Raw genomic sequence first — 23,771 nt, 5'->3', positions numbered from 1 at the left:
GACAAAGTAGGATTTTTTAAAGACAACAGATTTTCAAAATGACAATATTTATTTACGCACAACAGTGCGTACATTCACAAACTGCAGTTACTATAATCCTCAATAAATGAGGTTAATAAGTAGCTCATATAGAAATTATTATGAAAGGTTTATAAATGTATCCATTTGTTGTACACTCACAAATTATTATTAGAAAATAACAGAACAGTGTTAGAGACGATTTTTGATTTAGAGCATTCATGCGCTGTCGTTTCGTCTCTTAATGAAATACTCCAAACCCAAAACCATGCTTAAGAATCTAAAAACTTAGTATAACGTTTTTGAGAAAAACAATCGAAATTTAACAATATATTTCTCATATATCTACAAGATTTATAGTGATTTAGTTATACAGGGTCCGGCAACACTTGTGTCCACCCCCAAAATCGTCTTTAATTTTAAAGTTACAATTATGAAAATTTTTGTACGCTCATAGTTGACAAAGCTCTAGAAGCTGACGCAAACATTTATTTTTTATCACGGTTTGGTTGGCGTCGCGACGCCTAAAAAGTATAATTTTTAGCAATTTTTGAGTTTTTGCGGAAATATTCGCGAATTCAATTTTTTTTCAACATAATTGTGATACAAACATCTGAGTTTTTATTTTAAATCTAATGCAAATTGTGTTTAAAATTTGCGAAAAAAACGCTGTTTTATCAAGTTAGTTTTCAAAATTATGACAGCGCAGCGGCAAACTACGTTTACACCAAAATTTCACAAGTCACTTCATTCACTCTTATAAAAGTTAATTTTGATTAACACGGGCATGTTGCACTTTATGGACACCAGAAATCATTAATTAACATTGATAAAGCAACAATTTCATCAAGTAAGACTTTTGTTTCAATACAAAGCGTACCTAAGGATAGATGTCATTTGTGACACAAGATGTTGACAGACCGGTGTAAACGTAGTTCTCAATTTTGACGTAATGAAATTGGAAACTAACTTGATAAAACAGCATTTTTTTCTCAAATTTTGAAGACAATTTACATAAAATTTAAAATAACAACTGAGATATTTTTAACACATTTATATTGAAAAAAAATTAAATTAGGGGTTGATATCACAAAACCTCACAATTACCTAAAAATTAGATTTTTAAGGCGTCGCGACGCCAAAACTATGAGTGATAAAAAACAAATTTTTGCGTTAGCTTCTAGAGTTTTGTCAACTGTGAGCGTATGCAAATTTTCAAAATTTTCTCGTTAAAATTAAAGACGATTTTGGGGGTGGACACAAGTGTTGCCGGACCCTGTATATTACATACTTTAGTCTAATGAGGGATGGGCATAATAGTGTGGCCCTAATGTTTCATACAGCAGCAAAGGTTATGCATAAGTATTCATAGAGCTACTCAACTGTGTCAGACAACTACATATTTGGAATTTATTTTATCACACGTTGCATCACAAAATCAACTTACATGTATGCCTACATTATAAAATAGCTAAAGACATTACAACAAAAGTCGAGGTTTTGGAGCCTCTCAAAGTACACATAAACTCACTAAAAAAAGTAGCAATGTCCAGTCGATAATATAACGACGTATAACATTGTTCTGGAGAATAGCTCTATGAATATAACATTTCCAGGTCGTAACTAGAAATTGAGCGCATCATGCACAACTTAATGTATGTACGTTCTTAATTCACTATCTAAAACACAACTTGCTATATTTCCTTATATAAAGCTTTCTCTAAGTGAACATAACAGTGCTTCTAAAAAAGTCGGTAGTGAAGTGGCACCATTGTATAGAAAAGTCTCTTGGCTGTATAATTTGTAAAGTCAACATACAATGCCTAATAGACGTGACACTTTCAAGAAATGTTATGCGAATTTATCCATGCTTAAAATAAGAAAGTCGCAAGTAGCGGCGCTGCTCCAACGTCCTTGATGTCAAAAACAAGTATTTTGCAAAACCTCCAAACAATAAATAGAAAATAAAACAATAGAAATAAACAACGTGAATTTGTTATAAAATAATTGCACTATACAACAATCCGTGAAATTAATATAAAAAGAGTCTACTTAATCAAGATGAGTAAATAACGACTACCCTTAATCTAATTAGATACTACTCATTAACTTACAAAGTATGCTACAAGTTATACAGCCATCTGTACATTAATATTACATCGTCATTCACTCCTCCTGGCACACAACTCGTGCAATTTAGCACATACAAAATAACTGTGGTTAAAATTGTGTTTGAAGATAGATTGGGACTACACGCGTCACACAATTTTAAACATCTCAGTTCTAGAATCAAACAATTTAACAATTCACTGAGAGTCGATCGCTTAGAGCGCACCAGCCGGAACCTAATTCAACTGGAAGTAAAAATCACTGAGAATCTTAATCTGAAACAACCGTTAGGAAAGATCACAATTATGCCTCACATGTACGAGTGAAAAGCTTGGTCGATTTGTACACTGGATGGTATACAGGATCTTAAAAGTTAATGTAAAAACATGTCGCTTGACAAGCACATAAAAAATATTCAATAGATAAAAAGGCCTGCCACTTTTAACATACTATTGTACTTGTTAGGTCCTTTTACATCTTTAAGAAGCACACTTATCTGAATAAGCCCAAAGTTATTTGCGGTCTATTTCAACATCAAAAGCTTGACATGTTTGCTGTAAGGAGATGTGTGCGCGTGGAAAAATAATTCTTCGATTTTGACTTGAGTTAAGCACACTGCCGGGAAAATAACTTTGGCACTTATTTGTAAACGAAAAACGACAAAAAACAAAAAAATTAAGTGTTACAGTTTATTGAAAAAGTCATAAAACTTTCTTAAAGTATAAAACAAAAGGAGTATGTGTAAACCACCGAAACAACCAACCACAGTCCAAACACAAACCATAACCACATTTGCTTAGCTATTTACAGTTGACCAGTTATACTATAGCACATTATTAACATAGTTCTGCTGTTCACAGCTACAAAACACCATAGATAGACTGTTAGTAGTAGACATTCACAATAATTTAAAATGTACACTCCAACTTTATGATGAAACTCTTCTTTCCTTTATGCGTCGGCACCTTTCACATTGAAATATGCCACTACACCAAAAACAATTAAGATTGTCAATAAGGATGATCCACAGTCTCCAACTACATTGCTAACATAATTGAGTATCTCCATCAGTGGAAGTAAATTCTTCTACAAAAAATTAATCAGTCCTTGGAACTATGCATCTATTTTGGCATTTCTTATACGATTTACGACCACTGACTGAATTGATGGCTGATAATAACGAGAAGGTAAACAGATAAACAACTGAGTCCCTTAACATAGTAAAATTACATTTAAAATGAAAATTATAGTTCACAGAAACAGTCTAGTTCTATTAATAAAAATTTTACAGACAAAATTTAATCTATAGTTGACAACGATGAGTTTAAAGACTGACATTTTGGTGTTTGAAGCATGCTCCAATGGCCGAACTCTCAACTAACTTACCAACATATAGCTATGAGTGGGCGGGGAACGTTAGGCTGTTGTATCACTTTTTGCTGGGAGGGCTATTATTTTGTGCGGGTATATTTTTGTTGTGGTTTAGTTCAAGTTCCGCTAATTTTTTCCATAATTCATCTCGTTCTTTTTCACGTTTCTTCTCTCTACACAAACAGAGAAAACAAATAACATTCAACTTTAAACCCAAATCAATTTCAACTTACTTTTGTCGCTCCGCTTTATAACTAACAGTGAGTTCATCAAACAACTTGGAATTCATCTCCATGAAAGTCTTGAGCACGTTGTAGACGAGCGCGACTATGGTTTGGTTCCAGTGTTCTTTGGAAATACGATATAATGCAGGAAACATTATTGGCATTATAACATGATTGTTTTCTTCCATTAGCGACATTATGTACTCGTTGTTCCAGAAATACAGAGCCCGCTCTGCCACCTGCAAACACAAAAAAATTAAACTTATTTCAATAGTACATAGAGTGGTTCATTTCATCATAATTTAAATATGCGAAAAGCAAACTCCTAAACTTTTAACAACTTTTTGAGGATAAAAGTCAGCCTCAATAAACTCAGTTCGGGAAACCAGGATCGAATATAAAACAGTTTCCTTAGCTTAAAAAAAACTTTCATTTTTCATTTGGGAGTTCTATTCTCCGTTCCGGTGAGTACATACAAGGCATGGCAATGGGAATTTGTTTTTACCAACTTTTTTGTAACAGAATTAAAATTGTCGACAATTTTCATGCAAATGATGTAATGTTCACGTTATTTTTATTTTAAGTACCCTAAATTGACTGAACAAACTTTGGGCGAAAGTAGTTTTTAAAGTGCCTCCTGATTCTGAATCCGAAACTTGTTTTCCTCCATCAGGTCAGAATTCGTAAATTTGTTTTTTCAATTGTTAGCGCGTCAAAAAAGCGGGATCTTTGCGAGTTTTGAAGAAAAACTGAAGGAATTAAATTCTTGTACAGTTGAACCTAAGAACATATTTTCCGTATTCAAGCCTGATGAAGCAAAACAGACTTCAGATTCAAAATCAGGAGACCATTCCATATCAGAAATGACTTTACACTTCTCCAGTACATTTTTTTCTCTAAAATTTGTTGACTAGCGTAATGTAAATGTAGAAAAGACGGAAAAAACACTCATTAGTTTTAATAAATAATAAAACTGTTTTCCAAGATGGAGGAAGAACAACAAAGACAAAATAAAAAAAGAGCTATATGATACCTAAAGTTTCTAATTTTTTTTCCAGCGTAGGCAACTACAACTTTATCCATCAAAAAAGTCAATAAAAGTCGCAGTATTCCTTTTTGAAAGAAATACATAAATACATAAATTATATCAAGAGAATATAAAGAAAAATAATGAAAACGCAATAATACGTAATAACGTAAAATTTCTAACAATGAAACCCAACAAATAAAACTTTTTATTTCTATGAAAGTTAATTAATGCTTTTTATTTTCCGTACGCGTCGCATTGGAAAAGTTTTCCATGACTATACACTTTATAAATCGATGATTTCAGTAAGTTTACAAAGTGTAATAAATCATCTATTTCGGTATGCTCTAGAGTAGTACCATTTATCAAAACAAACAATTTTCAATGTAAAAACCTTACATTTTAAACTTCTAATAATGAAACACAAATATACTTTAGCTTTCCATACTTCTCGGTATAAATAATAGAAGTAAACCTTTCATAACTGAAGAGTCCTTACCTGAAAGTGTGGACTGGAAACACATCGCGCTATCTGCCTAAACAATGGTTCCTGGATTCGGGTAAATTGCGATGGTTCAATTACGTCAAGTACTTCCTCGATCTCGCCAAGGAACATCACCTCTTTTTGACTACACGTCTTCGGCCAGTATTTGAGGAGACCCCTGACGACCGGTTCCGTAAGCGTCGGATCCTTTTCCAGAAACTGGACCACGCAGTAGGCGAGCTGCGCATGGTACAGCGACAGGCACTTGACCTTGTGCAAAGGAATGAGCACCTTCACCAGGAACTGTTTGTGTTCGGCTTTCAAAGGTAACGCAAACCCGTTTATGATTGACCCCAGAATCTCCAACAGTTCACCTACCCCGTTAAAATGTTCAGTCTCATACACGAACCTGGAAAATAAATAAAATTTTAGAAATGTTAAAAATAAAGCGGGACGCTGAAATGGGCGATGAATTTTAATACGGTTTAAGTACTGACAAATTTCCATACATTCACACTTTAATCTGCATGGGGCAGATAACACATTCAACCGTTCATTAAAACGCACTGAGGCACAGTATATTTGCATTTTGGGGCCTTTCTACACTCGAATCACACTCATTTTATAGACACGTCTGAGCTTGATCCAAAGTATCCAAAATTCTCTTCATACGTGATAAACCAACAAAAGACCAAAACGAGTATATTAAATAAACGGAAGTTAAAGCAACTGAACATTTCAAGTTATAGATTTTCTTGATTTCAATCAAGATAAAATCCACACTAAATCATGCCTTCGCACCCGCCAAGTGTGCTCAACATACCCGTGTATATGCGGTTGCATAACGAAACATTTTAACACCTTTATTGATTGGAAATATTGAAGATGTATTCTTCTAATTTTCAAACTATTGTTACAGCTACATCATGCTTTTAAATTCACACGCAATTACGTACTTATTTTTATTCGCAATAGTAATAATCAATTGGCGTGTTATTATCATAGTTCGGATAATTTGTGAACCCAATGAGCCGTGATCAATTTAAATAATCTTCAAACTTCATTCCAAAGTTTTCCTACCTAACGCGCTCATTACTTCCAATTGATGAGTTATTCTCATTGGAGTTCTTTCTTTCATATTCAAATGCCGGTGCGGTTGAAAATTATTCACATAGCATTGAAATACACAAGTTCATTCAAGAATATAGTAAATAACTCATGTGCAAACACAAATGCGATTTCTGTTCATTCTATCTTATTTGAATTCACGAGAGATTCTGTTGAAACATACCACATACCTATCGCAAATTTATTGCAAAATAGAGCCGCGATCTATTTTTATAAGTCTCGTAAAAATGTCTTGGCAAATAAATCGGCGCCTGCACATTACGTAAAAATTACAGTAAAGCTTTCGCATACTGTAAGCTCGTATCCTTGATGCCATTAAAAATGTCAATATTCTGACTCCACGAGTCTTCTTTTAATTATCGGCGTCCTAAAGCTAACTCGTTCCTTAAATTAACTCGTTTGCGTTAAATCGGTTAGATTAACATTAAACCAAAGCGGCGGCGTGGGGGTACGTCGTTAAAAATTAACCAAAATCGATCTCATTCTAAATTATGTAATTTTAATCTCAATTAAAAGAGGTTGGTGTTAGACGCTCAGTCATTTAAAGCCTCAATTTTGACTAAGACCATAAATTCGGCCCAAGGGTAAAATCAATAACAGTGCGAGGCTGTGCTTCATTCAAGAAAGCACTATACAAACTAATTAATAATTTTGGTCAACCTTCTGATTTTGTTGCGACGCTGCCTACATTCATCACGTTGTGTTATGTACAATGTTAACATTACGGAGCTCTTATCACTGTTGAAATTTAGCACACGTGGAAAATGGTGCGAAAGAAGATATTGAAACAAACAAATACTTTTTTTTATTATTACGTGCTTGGAGATAAATGAAGATAAATTTCCGACAAAGAATATCATTTATCATGACATATTTTAAGTAATTTTTTAAGTCAATTAAACAGCTTGGAATATTTTAACGACTGTAATATTTTATCGTGGTTCAAGTATCAAGGATAAATGAAACACAAACCTTACAACTCCGCAATTTGGAATTTTCTGAAGTGACAAAATTAATTAAACGCACTATGGATATTAGTTGTGTGTTCGCAAACAAGGCCCCGCTGTTTTGAGTGTACATTTTGGACCTATTTACTTATTTCATGTTGACATCAATATAGATTTTTCCATACCCACCCACCCAATCTCGGTAATTATAAACCTGTATCTTTGTTGTTACGTCTTCTGTTGGTTTAATTTAAAAAAAAAATGTAATGAAAGTTACGGTTCAATCACACTGAACTTGTCTACAGGATGCAAAAAAATGCCAACGAATCATGTCTGGTTTTAATTGAAACTTAGCGTTTTAGCAGAAAACATACCTAAGGAATATGTTGTTAATTTGTTTGCGAATGAAGGCCCTTAGCCCAAGGAACTTTCCGTATATGCGGTGGAGTACCGTCTTGAGAAAATCCCTTTCCCGGGGGTCTTCGGAATCGAATAATTCTAATAGCTGAAGAACAAACTTCTGATCGATCACACGTTTTCCTATGGCCGGTTGGAAATCCGAGCTTTCCAAAAACCTTAGAAAGAACTCGTACACTAACTGGAGATGCGGCCAACTGGCTTCCAGCGTGGGGTCATCCTCTTCTGGGTCGAAGTCGGGATTTTCGCTGGGAGGCAGTGTTCGAAAAAGATTCGCCGAAATCTAAAAACAGAACGGTATTAATCGATTTATCTGCGAGTCAGGGAACAACGCTCCTATTTCTTTTATTGAAACAATAACGCCGCAGCAACCTGGACATTATTCAATCGTTTCAATTAAGGGCGATTATTTAGGTGACGACGGTTCGTGTAAAGGGTGTTTCACACGAAGGAAATATGTGTGGCACTTATGAATTTCAATACCGTGTAATTGGCAATTTGCCACTTTTGGGCCATGCTCAATGATTCAACTGGATTGTATAAGCCCCGTTCAAATTTCCCAGGATAAAACGAAATCATGATGTTGTGAGTAGTGTTAAACACGTTTCTGCAATTTTACAATCGTTCATTTTCCGATCAATAAATTATGCTGTTCACTTTTTGTAACCATAAATTACACAAACAACAAAAGGGAACAAAAGACAACAAGCCTGTTCGATTCGTCATAATTAATTATTTAACAGCCGCATACATCAAAAATTACAGACACAATTTATGTAAGCATTGACACAATCAACGCCAATATTGAATGTAATGTTAACAGTATTGTGCTCACGGTTTGCAAAATCATGTAATTGAATTTGCAAGTTTAATAGCGGATCCTTAACATTTATTTGCTCAAGGAAACTTTATTGTTGAGAATTACGTCGATGTTTTTTGTTGTCAAATACATTCTCTGTAAGACGTGATACTGTTATCTCAAAATTTAAAGGAACAAAAACACTGCAACCCAGTTTACTTTTATCTTGCAACTCTCAACGAGGTTATGGCTCCCAACACACAAAATCAATAATGTTTACGCGGTGTCAAACATGAAATTCTACATGTTCTTTAACCCTCTTATTAATGAAGGATGATACAAAAAGAAAAAGAAAACTTCCAGATTTTTATTTTTGGCACTTATCAGCAGTATGACATACAAAAGAAAAACAATTTTATAGAACAATACTGATAATAATTGATAATAAATTTAATAAATAAACTTAATAAACGAAAAACTTAATGTTTTCCTATTCCGCGTGACAACCTTTAATTTCGGTAACAAGCCTAAAAATACTCCACAATGTATTCAGTAAAATAAAACTAATTTCTGAGCATGACTAACACTTCAAGCTGCGAAGGATCAAAGTTTTACGAACAATTAAACTTAAACAATCACTTTTATAGACAGTTTGTTTATAAATTTCTCAATTTAAACGCGCCTTCCTACACTTTTTTTTACACGCAGTTACCACCAAATCCGACGATTAAGTCACCTGTTCGCGTCTAAATTTATCCCATCTTACCAAGAATATCCCACTTGAAATAACCACCCCATGCATCAAAGCCGACTTTAATATTCATGGCAGTGCACACATGTTTTTAAAATTCCAAATCGGAAATGGTTACAATAGAAACATTTATATTGTTTGCTTCCTTGGAATTAACTTTGACACGGATCGATAAACCGCCTTAAAATAAAGTTCATAGTTATTACTTGTTCGAGGAGCCAAGTTACTTTATGGTTTTCCGGCGCGACTTGATTGCTATCCCCTGTAAAACTCCTTTAGAAGATCAATATTGCAGATATTTATTGTGCACTGTTTTTATTTTAATGGAAGTGACTATAGTGAAAAATTAACTTGTACAGTGTTTATGTTTAATTTTTTACGACCTCGTAAACCGCCAACGTGTTTCAGCGAAGAACTCCGTGTTATCAAAGCAGCAATAAAACTAAATCCTGAAGTGCCACCGTTTAGAAAATTATTTGTTTAAAACGATTTTTTATATTCTCTTTTACTGCTCTTAAAAGGTGATTACATATTCTCACTTGTACATTTTAACCGGTTTCGTAATATCACCACCAAGATAACACTCCAGAATTACAATTTACGATGCAGTAAGTCAAATAAACAGAAAAACCCATCAAGTTATTTCTGGTTTTATCCGCCGATATAAAATTTCCAAGCTTTTCAATTTTTGTAGAAAAATCCATAATGAATTTAAGAGAAAAGGTACTGATGTCAAGCACGACTTTCGTTAGAAAAGGAAACGCCAAACATTTGCTAAGGCAAGGTTGATGAGTGTAGAAGACAGCGATCGAGTTGTCCAATTTCACCATGTTAAGCTGTGCACACAACATTGTTGGAAAGTTTAATGAAACTTTGGTTCGAGTTGGTGATCGTCTATCGAATAATTGATTGTTTGTAATAAAAATAAGAATGAGGAGCATGAAAAAAATACAGCAAAAGCACTGAATGCAATCACACAGCTTGCATTTTCAATTCTGTGGCAAAATTGAAAAAGTGTGATGCAAACACTGGAAAATAAAAAGTGTTAATTTTTTCATGAAATGCAATTATGGAAATAAAAACGGACATAATTAAGTCAACCAGACCACATTAAAAAACTTAACCACTATAAATATTAATTCGCTTTCAAATCATAACAAGCCGAAACTATATTTAATTAAAAAAATAATAAAATTTCATGTCAGTCGCAGTGACACCTTCTTCGATGATTCACATTTAATTAAGTGAAGCGGCAGCTTGACTCAGTGCCAGAGACCGTGTAAGACGTTCCGTTTCGACTTTCTACCGTTTCCTTCAGAGATTATTTGCCAAAATTCCTGTCTCATGTCGTAATCTATGATGATTTTTATCTCTTTCGCATTCAGACTTTCGGGACAATACTAACGAACATAAATAAATAGAACACACGGAATGTTCTTTAAATAACTCGTTACCATTGAGCTTCGTGATGACCCTGTGCAAGAGGTGACGTGACGCGGCATGGGAATAAATGAGAAGTTGTGGTTAACGTAAAAAACGAAAGTTGCATAAATAAATCCAATCAATCGGTACCACTTATAGTAATTAGGGCGCATTTGCAACACGTTTAAACGGAGAATGCTCGTTAACCGCATGCAGTGTTGTTTGCGAATTTGCAAAAACCCTGCAAATTTTGAGTTGATTAATGAACGCGAAGAAATATGAAGAGGCAACAAAGTTATGCAAGTTAAAACTATTTTGTTTGACATAATTAATTAAAAACGAATTATGTTTATAATTTCGTCTAAAATTAGCTCCGAGTTTTAACCAAATAGTACCCAGCAGTTCATGAATGAAATTTATAAGATAGTAAATTCTGACAGTTACGCGAGTTACGTAGGCATACCACGCAACTTCGTAGACCTTTCCTTTTTTGCTTTCAAGCCATAAACGAATCAATTAAATTATGGAAGATTTGATTCATATTAACAGGTATGGCTATGCCAATAAGTTCTTCGTAATAGAACACGTTTATTTTCACATACCATCCCATAATAGAGATTGTGGTCAGCAATAATTACATAAGTTAGCAGATTTCCTCATGTATTCATAGGATTTACGAACATGAAAAACATCGATTTACCAACGTCTTCATTCCATGCTCGTTCGTATATGACACAAACAACTTTAGAAACATCATCGTTCATCGAATTGTTCATTCTCTCGGCATTTCTCCACTTTAAATTACAGGAGGATAAATGTACGCTCTTACAGATGATTGGAGAATTTAGTCGACGATTTCCACGACTTCACTTATGGAAAAGCATTTCGCTTAAATCCTGCAATATTTCGTCCGACGTTACTTTTAATTTTATAAGAAATTTTACAAAATTATATTACCGCAATATTTTCGTCACGGAACCATCTTAATTTACTTGCTCCCGAATTAATTTTTTCCAGGAAAAACTGCCTTATTACGTAAACACTTACCATTTTAATAATTTCAGGGTAGACAGGTTCGGTTAAAACCCCCCGACCACCAGTTATATAATCCACTAATTCGTTGAGGGTACAACGTTTCACCTCTTTTCCCTTCAGGTCCGCCACGGGATCCATAAAGTCGAATGGCACACAGCACTGGCGGAGTTTGCGAATAAACAACTCCTCCTGTTCTGATGCCGGAACATCTGAAACAATAAACAGAAATTGTTAAGTTCATTTTTGATATAAAAAAGTCGTTTTTGGCACTCACGGAACAAAAACTCCACCACAAACGCCAACATAAGAGACAAATGACGAAAACCTTCCCATTTTAAGCGAAATGATTTATTTATTGAAAGGCGCGTATGTAAAAATTTATTGATTGGGGAAACTCCCACATGAGCAATAATCCAACAACTTCTGTTTGTCGTCCAGTCTAAAACGGTGCATTGAAAGATAATAATCGTAATGTTAATGCTTAATTTGGTTCTATATTTAGAAGTAGAGTTTTATGGAAGCCAGATTAATCCTCATCTATTCATAAAACCAAATTGAAATGAGCAGGCTGGGAAATTGTCACCTGTTTATTCAACTGTTGAAAACATAACATGTGCAATTGTCAAATGAGAGCCAAAATTTTGTGAACAAACACATGTATTGTTACTTGCGCCTTGAGTGGGTAGAGTGAATCGATTTTACTCCCAAATAAGCTTACGGCCAGTGATGAAGTGGTTACAATATAAGAGCCGCTTTATCAGGAATGATGTCCTATCAAACTGGTAGCAGTTTTTTACAATAAATTGAAAGACATCTCAAAGCAAATAAACTTAATCAAAATCAAATCAAGCGACGTTTTGTATTTACAATTCCTTGCTTTTCTTAAACACGTGCTTTTGATAAATTATTCAGACTTTACAGCAGAACATCATCAAATTTTCATTTCCATTATTTTTGCTATTGTAGACAAATTGTTTTTCCATGAACCAACAACGCAACATATGTTAATGGTAAACATATTGTGTTCATCAAACCTAGAAACATGCTAAAATTGCATTGTCAATAAAACGTAAATACAATTTTGGCATTCAAACTATTGAACACCAATCAATCGTAATGTCTTTAACAGGAAGTACAAGAGTAACAGCGGAATGGAACCCTTTTGATGTGCCACTATCAGTCTATAATTGATTTATTACCATTATACCCATTTATAGCGCAAAAACTGGCCCTTTGATCGATTGATGAGACTGCAGTGAATCAATAAATACATTTGCATATCTTTCAAAACAACCCCCTTTCCTTGCCGCTTAGTCGACGTCCAATGTTCCCAGTAATTACAGTATTCCTTTTAAATTAAGAAAGTGTCAATTCTGAATATCACCACTTTATTTTCTAAAGTACTTCCGACCGTTTCTTGCGTAAAAACCTTCATTGTATTTGACACAACAATCAACACTTACTATTGGCTACCCTGAAATTCGGCATGAAAATGAAAAGCAAACAACTCTTAATTAAGAAACTTCCCAAAAGCAGGAAACCTACTTTGGTCACATAAAAAGAGCACTTTTCCACAGTTCCTTAAAGTGAATCCGTTGTTGAGTTTTTCAAGTGAGATGACTCAAATTGCATTGATTTTATGACCGCTTGTTGGTTGGTTCGAGGGTCGAGCTTAAAATCGATCGCGAATACCATTCACATCTCACATACTATTCATGACCTAATAAAGTGAAATCGTTCAATGCAAGATGCAGTTGATTTTAAAATAGGTGCAGCCTTCTGAGACAATAAAATCATCAGAATAAATCAAAACAGTAAGACAAGAAATATCATATTTAAGAAGTTTTAACTGAATGACAATATGAAAGCTTGCTTCATAAAATCTGTTCAAATAAATTTTTTGAAGGGTTAAAAAAGGGTTTCTTAATGCTATGTAACGCTCTCTAACCGGCGGTTGCGTGTTGCGTGTGCCTCATTGGGAATCCCTCAAAGATCTATATTGTCACCATTACTATTCGTAACTAATTTAATAATATCAGCAAATGGTTTCAAACGAATGTTTCATGACTGGATATTACATCAAATCCGTGCTGACCTGCCCCAACGTTCAATCTATCAATTTCCACAACTCCAGTCTCTAATTACATTCTTGGTATAAAAAAATTCCAAGCCTAGACTGAAGTTGGGAACCCTCCGATGAAATCACAGTCTCTTATCACCTCCTCCAGAGGCCAATCACTCCTTCTGAATCTGTTTTTCTTCCCAGTAATTCCAAACTTCAACATCCATTAGACTGATCTGTTTTCAGTAAAAAACAGAATGAAAACGGATGTCCTGGACTTGTCTTGGACCGTAACGATCGCCATCTTATTTTTAGCTTCATAAAATTCGCACCGGCATAAATTTGCTCGCTCAGACTTTACCTACACCCAATTTCAAAATATAATTTTCTAGTCATCGTCGGCATCCCGACGCACACGGCCACACCGTCACCACCCAAACGAAAATAGATCGATCACAATGAATGTTTGATGAGGATGTGGGGGGCAACACGTGTCAGATTCGATAAGCCGATATTCTTTATCATCGTCGTTTGCCCTGATCGAACGTGCGCAAATCTTAACCTGCATCCATGACATAATGTCAAAAACGTCATGTTTCATTCATAATTCAGTGGTGTCGTTTCATGACATTGACAACGTGAATTGTCTATTTCTGGGATGCGTATGATTGGTTCATTCATCTGATCGACTTTCATATAAACAAATTTTTGGGATAGACTGCGAAGACTCATCAGCGAAAATTGTCGCACTATTTTATTTTAGAGCTATTGACGTCATACACCTTTCAAAATTTTCGCATTTTTTTTCTGATTGCGTTTGCCCGTCCAATTTTGCATCTCAAATTCTTGGTCTAGAGATCAACTAGAATTTAAATATAGGCGTCATTGTCAAAGTCAAAGCCACGCTGACTCACATTTTCAAAGTTACTTTAGCTCTTCCTGTATCAAAATTTAGACTTATTTTCAACAAGATTCACAAAAAATGTTTATTTTAATCTAACAATTTAAATAATGTTTGAAAAAGTAAATTTTAGAACCAAGAGGAAAGCAACAAAGTCTTAGACACACAAGGCTCATAAAGTTAAAGAGATTAGGTTGCAGAGCTTCAATGTTTCTTGCCAAAACTTTAAATATTTTATTACATGACACTGTATGGTTTAGAGACCATGAAGTTTCATAAGATGCATAAAAACGGCGTCTAAGCAGCCTCTAGAATCTGTTGTAAGCTCACAAAATGTTATATGCAAATATCTTCGACAGTTTAAATTTAAATATTAATTCTCTTGTAGGTAAAGTTGCCTTTGTTAAAACCATTATAACATACGATAGCCAACAGATCCATATTTAAAAAGACATAATTTTTTAACGAAGCAAAAATTAGTATTTGCTGTAAATTTATAGATCTTGAGAATACTTAACAGTAAAAGCGACCTTCTCAAACCGTAAATCTAGCAGATGGTTAAACCAATTAACACCAAGTGGTCTTTTGACTACCAACTGCAATCTTACTTCAAATTTGTGTAAATTAATGAGACACTAATGACACTTCAATGAAGATAGAGGCTTCCGAGTGCTAATTCCACGACATTTACAAACAATTTAAATTAACAAACATAACAAAAAAATCGTAGTATTTTAAGCACACTGTATTTAAATTTTAAAGAATTTATGCACCTACGTTTATATTATAAAAAAAAATTTGCATGAGAACATTCTATTGCCCAGAACAAGTTTTGAAAACGACCTTGGTGTTGATTGTGTGACGACAGCACAACTTTACCAATATCAGACATTCAAATACAATTTTTGATTTTCCTAGACAGCGCTCACCTTTCTTGGACTACTAGTTGTATTAATTTAAGTTTTTTCCGAAAAATGTTACTAATACTCTGCAGCAAATCAAGTGGGACTAATTCATATACTCCTCATTTATTTTGAATACCGCATTTCAAGGTCATAATTTGTGACAGTTGTGGAGCTTTACGACAAATTTAAGAGGATTTATGTATTGAAAACAATCACGAACAGGTCTTTGAGTGTTCCAGTACTCGTTTATGTTCAATTCAATGGATAAATCTTCTCAAATTTGCGGTAGAGCTCCACAATTTTCACAAATTATGACCTTGAAATGCGGTATTCAAAATAAATAAGGTATAATCAGACTCCCGACAAAAAGTCAAACATTTGAAATTTCTTATTTCGACTTTTACGGATTCATCCATCAACGTGAACTAAGTGAGCTATTGCGCACAGCGCACATGTTCTTCTAAAAGCTATAATTATCTACGAATCTCTTCATTAAACGAGCTTTACGCCACACGTGCGACCTAGGTCGTAGTCGCTTGCAAATTTCCAGGATGTCGTGTGATATTTATTTCACGGTTTAAGATGTTTGTCACAAAGAACAATAATCAAAGTAGCAAACTTGAGAACATCGTTCGCTGGCGTTGGTTCGAACGCCTCCGGGAAAGAAAATAAAATATTGTGAAGTAGCACCTCCATCAAATTAATTCGATTTATTATCAATACATTAATACCATTTGATAGATGAGCAGCAGAAAAATAATTACGACAAACTCATCATCAAGGTGTGATAAAATAAATATTAATACAAATAAATGTTTAAACAAGGAAATGAGAACAATTGGATATTCATAAAATTAATAATATATCACTTCCAGTTGATTGAATTCTATTTATTAAATTAACAGTTTTATCAAAGTAAACAATAAACTGATCGTGTTTTCAGTTACTAAACACAAAGCCTGCAATAAATTTTGGAAACCACGTGACCGAAAGTTTACTATAATAGGATTCGTTCTTCGGTAACCACAGATTTCAATTGGTGACAATTTGATTGCGTGTCATTTTGATAGATTAATAACTGGTTTCATTAAGTCCATTCGACCACAATGTTCCAATATCGAACTACCGCTGCAATGCCAAACAAAATTTTCGTTCTGTCACTTCCTGCATTTGTTACTCAACTAATATTTTTGCATATTCATACCAACGAATTCAGGATTATCATCACGGAACAAATGTCAATGATAGCAAAGCTAAAGTTATGTATATTAGTTTCTATAGATAGGAGAAATGATGTGACGTTTTTTAATCAATCATGAACCACCCTGTATATTAACGTAAGCAGAAACAGTTGTTGGATTTTGATTCTAATTGAATTTCCTAATAACGTGTAACCTGATTCGATTTTATCTAGATCAAAACAAAAGTATTGCAAGATCAGAATAGAAGAAATGTAAATTTGTGGTAACTGTAATTTAAATTAATTACCGACGATCGTTCTTCATTCCTTAGCCTTGGCTCAAATGTCTCTAATTGCATTATCTGTTTCTCTGTCTTTATAGTTTGCTGCCTTAAATGGAAATATCAATGATCATCAGTTGAATAATTAGACAAGCAATAAATAAATTGAAGTAATATTGAATTATTCATTCAGCGCTATGAAAATAAGTTAAATTCACTGAATAGTACTAAAATTATTATTGAAAATAAGTTAAATCGTGTACATTTAATCTTATTCCCCGGATCCGCCCAAGGTTCTTCCTGTTTTATTTTTGAAAAATCAATGAGTAGTAATTGGATCTGACGTACTCAATTTCATGAAATCGTATAGTGGAATATATTGGCATGATTTCAGATCAACAATCTGTAAATAGAACAGTCGTCTACTAAACAAATTCTTCATTGGGAAGTGTTTCTGATGCGATAGATACTATTGTTAAATTATTCTATGCTAATCATATTCCTTTCTGGAACGGAATTCTGCCTCAAGATGAAATAATAAAAATCAAAATATGCTTAAATAATTGATTAGAATACAAATGGGAGAACAAAACTGCCACACCTTTACCTCAATATCGTTCATTGACACCTACCGACAATGAGAAAAGCATTTTCACAACTCTACCTTTGAATAAGCGTCTGCAAAAAAGCAATCTGCTTATAGACTACTGAAATCCCTCGTTACTATTCCAAGATCGTTTTCCTTACATTTTCTACTCACAAACTAAAACAAACTGACCTCAACCGAAAACCTTGATACTAAAGAATGTCGAAAATTATCAGTCAAATAAATGTGATGTATCTAAAACGACAAACCATAATATCCGGTTATAATTCATACTTCAATCAACCAAACAGGACTTGTGTATTTCCACGTTGAAAAGGTACACAAAGTGAGTATTAGGGTCGATTTATAAACTTACCGCAACAGGAGCAGGAAAAACTCTCGTAAGAATCCCATAACAAATGCAGTACTTCCTACGGGATTCTTACGGGATTTTGGGCTGCGGCGGCGGAGTTTGTAAAACCGTCCCTTACATATGCCAAGAAATGTCGCCGCTTCTTTGAGTGCGAACCTTCAATGGCATTATGTATTTTCTGTGAGAGTTTGCCAAAATATATTACGTAACGTGTATAGACAAAAACAAAACAGTCGTAATAAAGTTCATTTTAAACAAAGGAGTCGATAACCGATAGAAACAAACATGTCTTTAATCTGGTGGGTCATTCCAAAAACTGACAAATGAGTTGTTTACAAAGCGTTTGAAGTTATCTTATTTAATAAATAAAATAAATGTGCAAAATAATGGCCTGCATGTAAGTATGTAATAAACTAACAAAGTACTTAAAAATTACACAAGATAGTGGGATAGTTGTAATTGCCATTCTCAACAATAGCACCTCCACCAACAGATTACAAATTCTCAAGTTCAGTTTTTTCCATCATGTGTGTTGTACTTACATGATTTACTGCTCCTGCTATTTTAATGAAGTAGGCAAAAGTTTGTTTTATTTATTTCAACAATAAAACACAGAATTGAAGGACATTGCAATATCAAATTTGCATACAGCTAAATACAGGGTGGGCCACCGAAAACGAAACAGAGGCGTTTTGAGGCACTTACTGGTGGAATTTCAAAAAACCCTAAGACAGGTCAATTTTAGTTGTGAGGAGGACACACAACACAAGTATTTACAACTATTTGCAGTCAACTTCCTATGAGGGGTGAAATTAACCCCTTTTATTTTTAAAGATAGTATAGGACATGGCACTTTTTTTGAAAGGCCCATTGAAGACCTTTACAGTAATATATTTTTTTTTATTTGCCCTTTTTGTTAGAATGTATTTTTCAACTTTGGGGTAATTTCCACCCTGTTGATAGGATTATTCTAAAAAATACAAAATTGCTATTGTTTTTGAAATCAAATGTACGTATTTTAGTGCTATACATGCCTGGTTATGTTGATAGATATGTACGTATGTAAATTCATCGCAACTGTCTAGTTCTAATATTTTTTATAGGGGTTAGATATAAAAAAAATAATTATATCATTGTTAAGGTCTCCAATGGGCCTTCAAAAAAAATGCCATGTCCTATACCTATCTTTAAAAATCAAAAGGGTCAATTTCACCCCTCATAGGGAGTTGACTGCAAAAAATTGTAATTACGTGTGTTGTGTGTCCCCCTCACATCTAAAATTGACCTGTCTCAGTGTTTTTTGAAATTCCACCAGAAAGTGCCTTAAAACGCCCCAGTTTCGTTTTCGAATATTTTTTTATAGGGCTTAGAAATAAAAAAAATATTAATATTACTGTAAAGGTCTTCATTGGGCCTTTCAAAAAAAGCGCCATGTCCTATACCTATCTTTAAAAATTAAAGGGGTTAATTTCACCCCTCAAAGGCTGTTGACTGCAAAAAGTTGAAAATACGTGTGTTGTGTGTCCCTCTCACAACGAAAATTGACCTGTCTCAGCGTTTTTTGAAATTCCACCGCCTCAAAACGCCTCTGTTTCGTTTTCGTTGGCCCACCCTGTATAAGTTTGGTGTTGTTGTGTTCCATTCACGTTTCACCTTACCAACATTTTATAAATGTAAATAAACTGCAATAGACGCGATCGAACTTCTCTGCATCTAGTTTATTTAAACTGCAATTTGTTGTGGATCTAACTACCTCAAAATGTACCAAAGAATAGGAAACATTTGATGTGGCAAACATAAAGTCGTTTGGCATCTCAATTTGCTTCCTGTTTCATTGTTGATAAGATGACGTATGCAGGCATACTCCACATAATCTACGGAAAAACACCCAAACAGTAACAAATAAGATGATAAAACAATGTAAGGTAACACAAAATAAATGACAGACCTTATCATGGATTTATGAATGATTGTTTAAAATCCAAATAAAAATTGTTTTTGCAGCCACCTGCTGCCGCATTATTTAATTAGACATCCATTCTCGACCCTTCTGTAGGTAGCTCATTAATAATAATTGCATTTATATCGAATTTTAGAGATATATATGCCATAATTAACCATTAAAGCGTCAGATGTGCGTACCCTTTAACTAATCTGCATTTTTTATTTTTGCCTTTTAAAAGGTTTCAGGATCAATGTTTATATGGCAACCTTCATTAAAATGAATAACATTCTCGGTTTTAGCCCAGTGCGATTGCAAACTTGCATTCATTCAAATACATACATAATCTTTTTTCATGTTTCCGTAAAAGGTTGTTGCAACCTTTGGTTTGTAACATCCAATTAGACTACGATACTCATATCCTACACGTATTATAATTAGTACTTGTAATAAAAATCGTTTCCTTTTCAAATAAGGATCCTCAGCAAAACATGAAGTGCTGAGTGTTCTATGAAAATCAACATGAAACTTTATAAAAAATTACTCGTCATGTATTTGAAAAAAAAAGTTATACATATGCTGATATTTCCAAACTCATTGTTTTTACATGGGCAGAAAATGATCTTTCTTATTTTTGGTTTTAAGCAGTGCGGCTGTTTCAAGCAAAAACACAATATCTGCTTTTTAATAAATTTTTCACTGGGCCTAGAAATGACCTATTTAAAACGCTTTCACAGATTATTTGAACTCTACTTTTGTCGTTTATCTGAAGATTTTTAAATAACAAAATGATAAATGACAAGTTTAATGTTAAAATAGTTTGTGAAGGCATTTTAAATAAGTCATTTCTAAGACCAGTAATTTTTTTTTAAAAGCAGATACTGCTTTCAACTGCTTTGTTTACAATAATCATTCGCTAATTGTAGAGAAAAGAAAATCCGTACTGTAGCTTCACCTTTTTTGCAAAAAAAAAGTCTCTTTCGGATAAGTTTTTTGCGCTTTTGTCTGGAAATGATCGTCTAATTTTCGTAGTTTTCCCATGGCCAAGTGTAAGTAGTGTAAATAATAAGGTCCCTTCGAAAGCCCTACTTTTAGGTATGTTGTAACCCATAATAATTAATTGCCGATAGTTTATTTATTGATTTATAACTTACAAATTATATTCTCTGATAAACTACAAATCAAGTAAGAAAAAGTATCATAAATATAAAACAAATCAAACATGTGTTTTGCAATTACAACCGCTATTCATGTTCATCTAATTTATCAAAAGAATCGATTGATTTGGTGGTTTTGGCGAGGGTTTCGGTCATCAATTAGTTTAATAAATAAACATAAAATTTTCAATTTCTATTTAAATTACTTCTGTCCCGGATTATTTATTATTTGTCACCAATTACAAAATTAATTTACTTCTATTTAAGCAAACAAAAAGTCTGATTTCATAGCAGATTCAAAAAAGATCAATCAGCTTCCAAGCAATTTCGTACCACGAAAACATGCGTCAAATCTGCCACTGGATTAATTGCCATCTGTCATTTTTCAGCAAATATTAATTTCCTTTGCTTTTCGAATTGAACTGACCCACTTTGTTTAAAACTATTTAAAGTGAAAAAGAGTTTGTATTAGCATTAGAATTGTGATTCATGTTATTGTTTGCAATCATGTGATGTTGACAAAGGGTGTTAGTAAAAATCTAAATCAACAGTTTATGGCGTTGATACTAGTTCTAAGTTCGAAATAAACTCGATTAACGACAAAAAGGCCCTGAAAGGATATTACAAGAAAAATTTTGAAGACGCATCTAAACAACCTGCTCAGAATGTACATTGAAGAAAACAAATCAATAATTTTGATTTGGTGTGAATCATGATTGAGATATTGTTTAAGTGGAGACCATATTTATAGTTTTACGTTGGCACACAAGATTGTCATTTACACAAAACAAAAGCCACAAAACAAATGCTTGTTGTTTATTCCTTATATTGATGACATTCAGTTCATGTTAAACTCAACTACAATAACAAATTGACATGGTGGGCATTGTTAACTTAAAAACCTGAAGGTGTAAAGAATCTTTACTTACAGACAACTTATGTTATATTATCGTAAACGGTAGTCAAAAAAATGCAATAGAATTAAGAAAACCCTCTTATCTCAAATGTTATTCCATGACGTTGGATTCAATAAAAGCGGTTTGAGATTAAACATTTTTATGGATGTATGGATGTCATTATTGAACATCGATAACAGGGATGCCAACCCATTTCAAATAACAAAACCTCCTTCGACGCCGTTTTTATCCAACCGTACACGCTAAAAACATTATTTACAAGTTTTTATCTATTTACAGTTATTAATAGATTGCATCAAGTGGACGAGCAAATTTTCTAAATATGAGTAATTAATTAATGTAACATGTTTTTTAACACATTATTTCTGATATTGTAGTGTATACCGGTTCGCAAATGTTTATCATATATTTATTTTCTCTCATGCCGCATTTTACTATAAATATTTAAACAGAAGTTTCATCAGGTGCACTGTCTATGCATTATACAGTATTAATTATAAAATGATTAATCATAATAAAAAATGGGCAGTATAGGAGACAAATTGCGCGTATTCAATAGAAATTTTATATTAGTGTAGACTCAATTTAACTGTCAAATTCTTGGTGAAAGACAAAGTAAAGATTTGATGTGTTCATTGGAGGTGCCCCCTCCTTGCTCAGGTGACAAACGTAACACAACTTCCTGAATGTTTTCTTGTTTACAACTGATGTCAATTGGAATTTCATAACATTTCGTATTCCATTCCGGTTTCACTAACCTTTTTCGGTGCCACTGGCGTAACGAACTGCGTAAAACAATGATTACCGAATTTAACATGTGTCAAAGCTAATAATCTCGACCTCCTGACTAAGAGGATCACTAATTGATCAAAAGGCGTCGTAGGCAATCGGTGTGCCGCAAATCGCATCCCAAATCATTTGTGGATGCACGATCGACCTTGCCGAGAGCCCCGACCTTGCCAGGCGTCTGTCTCAGGTTGCACTAGGTCGGGGGACTCACCTTTGAGGAGCGGCAACGGTTGGAGCTCCACATCCTGCGAGTTGCGATACCTCGAGCTACCCTGCGACTTCTTCGTCTTCTTCTTGAGGGACCGCTTGGCGAAGGGATCGATCCTATCGACAAACGCCGTCGTCGACATGGTGGCCAAGTCTCCGTCTACGAGAAGCACTATTACGCGAACATCTCACCACCTGGACACGTCAAACTGCACCAGCACCCTTCAAACGCATCATATACACCGGTTTATGAATGATCGACTATCAATGACAAGGTGTGTGAGTGCACGCCCAATATCCGATTTTCCGATTCGAGACGTTTCACACGGATTCGCGGACGAAACGGAGATGCGAAGGATGATTTCAACGAGAAAAACACTACGAGAAAAATGATTGAGACTTTGAGACACTAACGAGATCGGGAAACTGCCAAGCGAGTCCTGTATTTTCACCCGCCATCAGCTGGTTACTTAGATGTAAAATCCCCTGTTTTAACGCATCCATACGCGTTCTGAACACACATACATTACGATCACACCTCAAATTCGTCACTTGATACACTGAAACACTCTTTTAGACACCAATTTGCGAGAAATTCGCGATTTTTTACTCTGATTTTTGCGTGCAAACGGAGCCGATGCCGTAAGTACCTAGGGCTGAAAATAGATGGGGGGGTACTCGGTACACAATAAACGCACTATTTCCACATAAAACTCCAAAATTGAACACCAAACTAACA

At 34.2% G+C, this 23,771-nt stretch overlaps 1 protein-coding gene across 2 annotated transcripts; it reads right to left on the bottom strand.

Moving 5' to 3' along the window:
* Window positions 1-30: 30 nt before the first annotated feature.
* Window positions 31-23,741, bottom strand: wdb (serine/threonine-protein phosphatase regulatory subunit widerborst). Of its 2 annotated transcripts, XM_088050178.1 has the most exons (7): window positions 23,037-23,741; window positions 11,745-11,941; window positions 7,683-8,008; window positions 5,249-5,642; window positions 3,732-3,961; window positions 3,514-3,671; window positions 31-3,113 (listed from the first exon to the last, which is right to left on the bottom strand). In XM_088050178.1, the coding sequence occupies exons 1-6, from the start codon at window positions 23,173-23,175 to the stop codon at window positions 3,557-3,559; spliced, it is 1,401 nt and encodes a 466-aa protein (XP_087906304.1). In that variant the 5' UTR covers window positions 23,176-23,741; the 3' UTR covers window positions 31-3,113; window positions 3,514-3,556. The 2 variants fall into 2 exon arrangements, with proteins under 2 accessions (XP_087906304.1, XP_087906303.1); XM_088050177.1 differs by having other exon boundaries at window positions 31-3,671; window positions 23,037-23,740.
* Window positions 23,742-23,771: the final 30 nt, after the last annotated feature.

The sequence above is a fragment of the Gnatocerus cornutus genome, chromosome 1 (genome assembly GCF_029298725.1).
Source record: "Gnatocerus cornutus isolate USDA-ARS CGAHR chromosome 1, icGnaCorn1.1, whole genome shotgun sequence".
NCBI lineage: Eukaryota > Metazoa > Arthropoda > Insecta > Coleoptera > Tenebrionidae > Gnatocerus > Gnatocerus cornutus.
The sequence above is the reverse complement of the archived record's forward strand: the minus strand, read 5'-3'. Positions and strand labels throughout refer to the sequence as shown.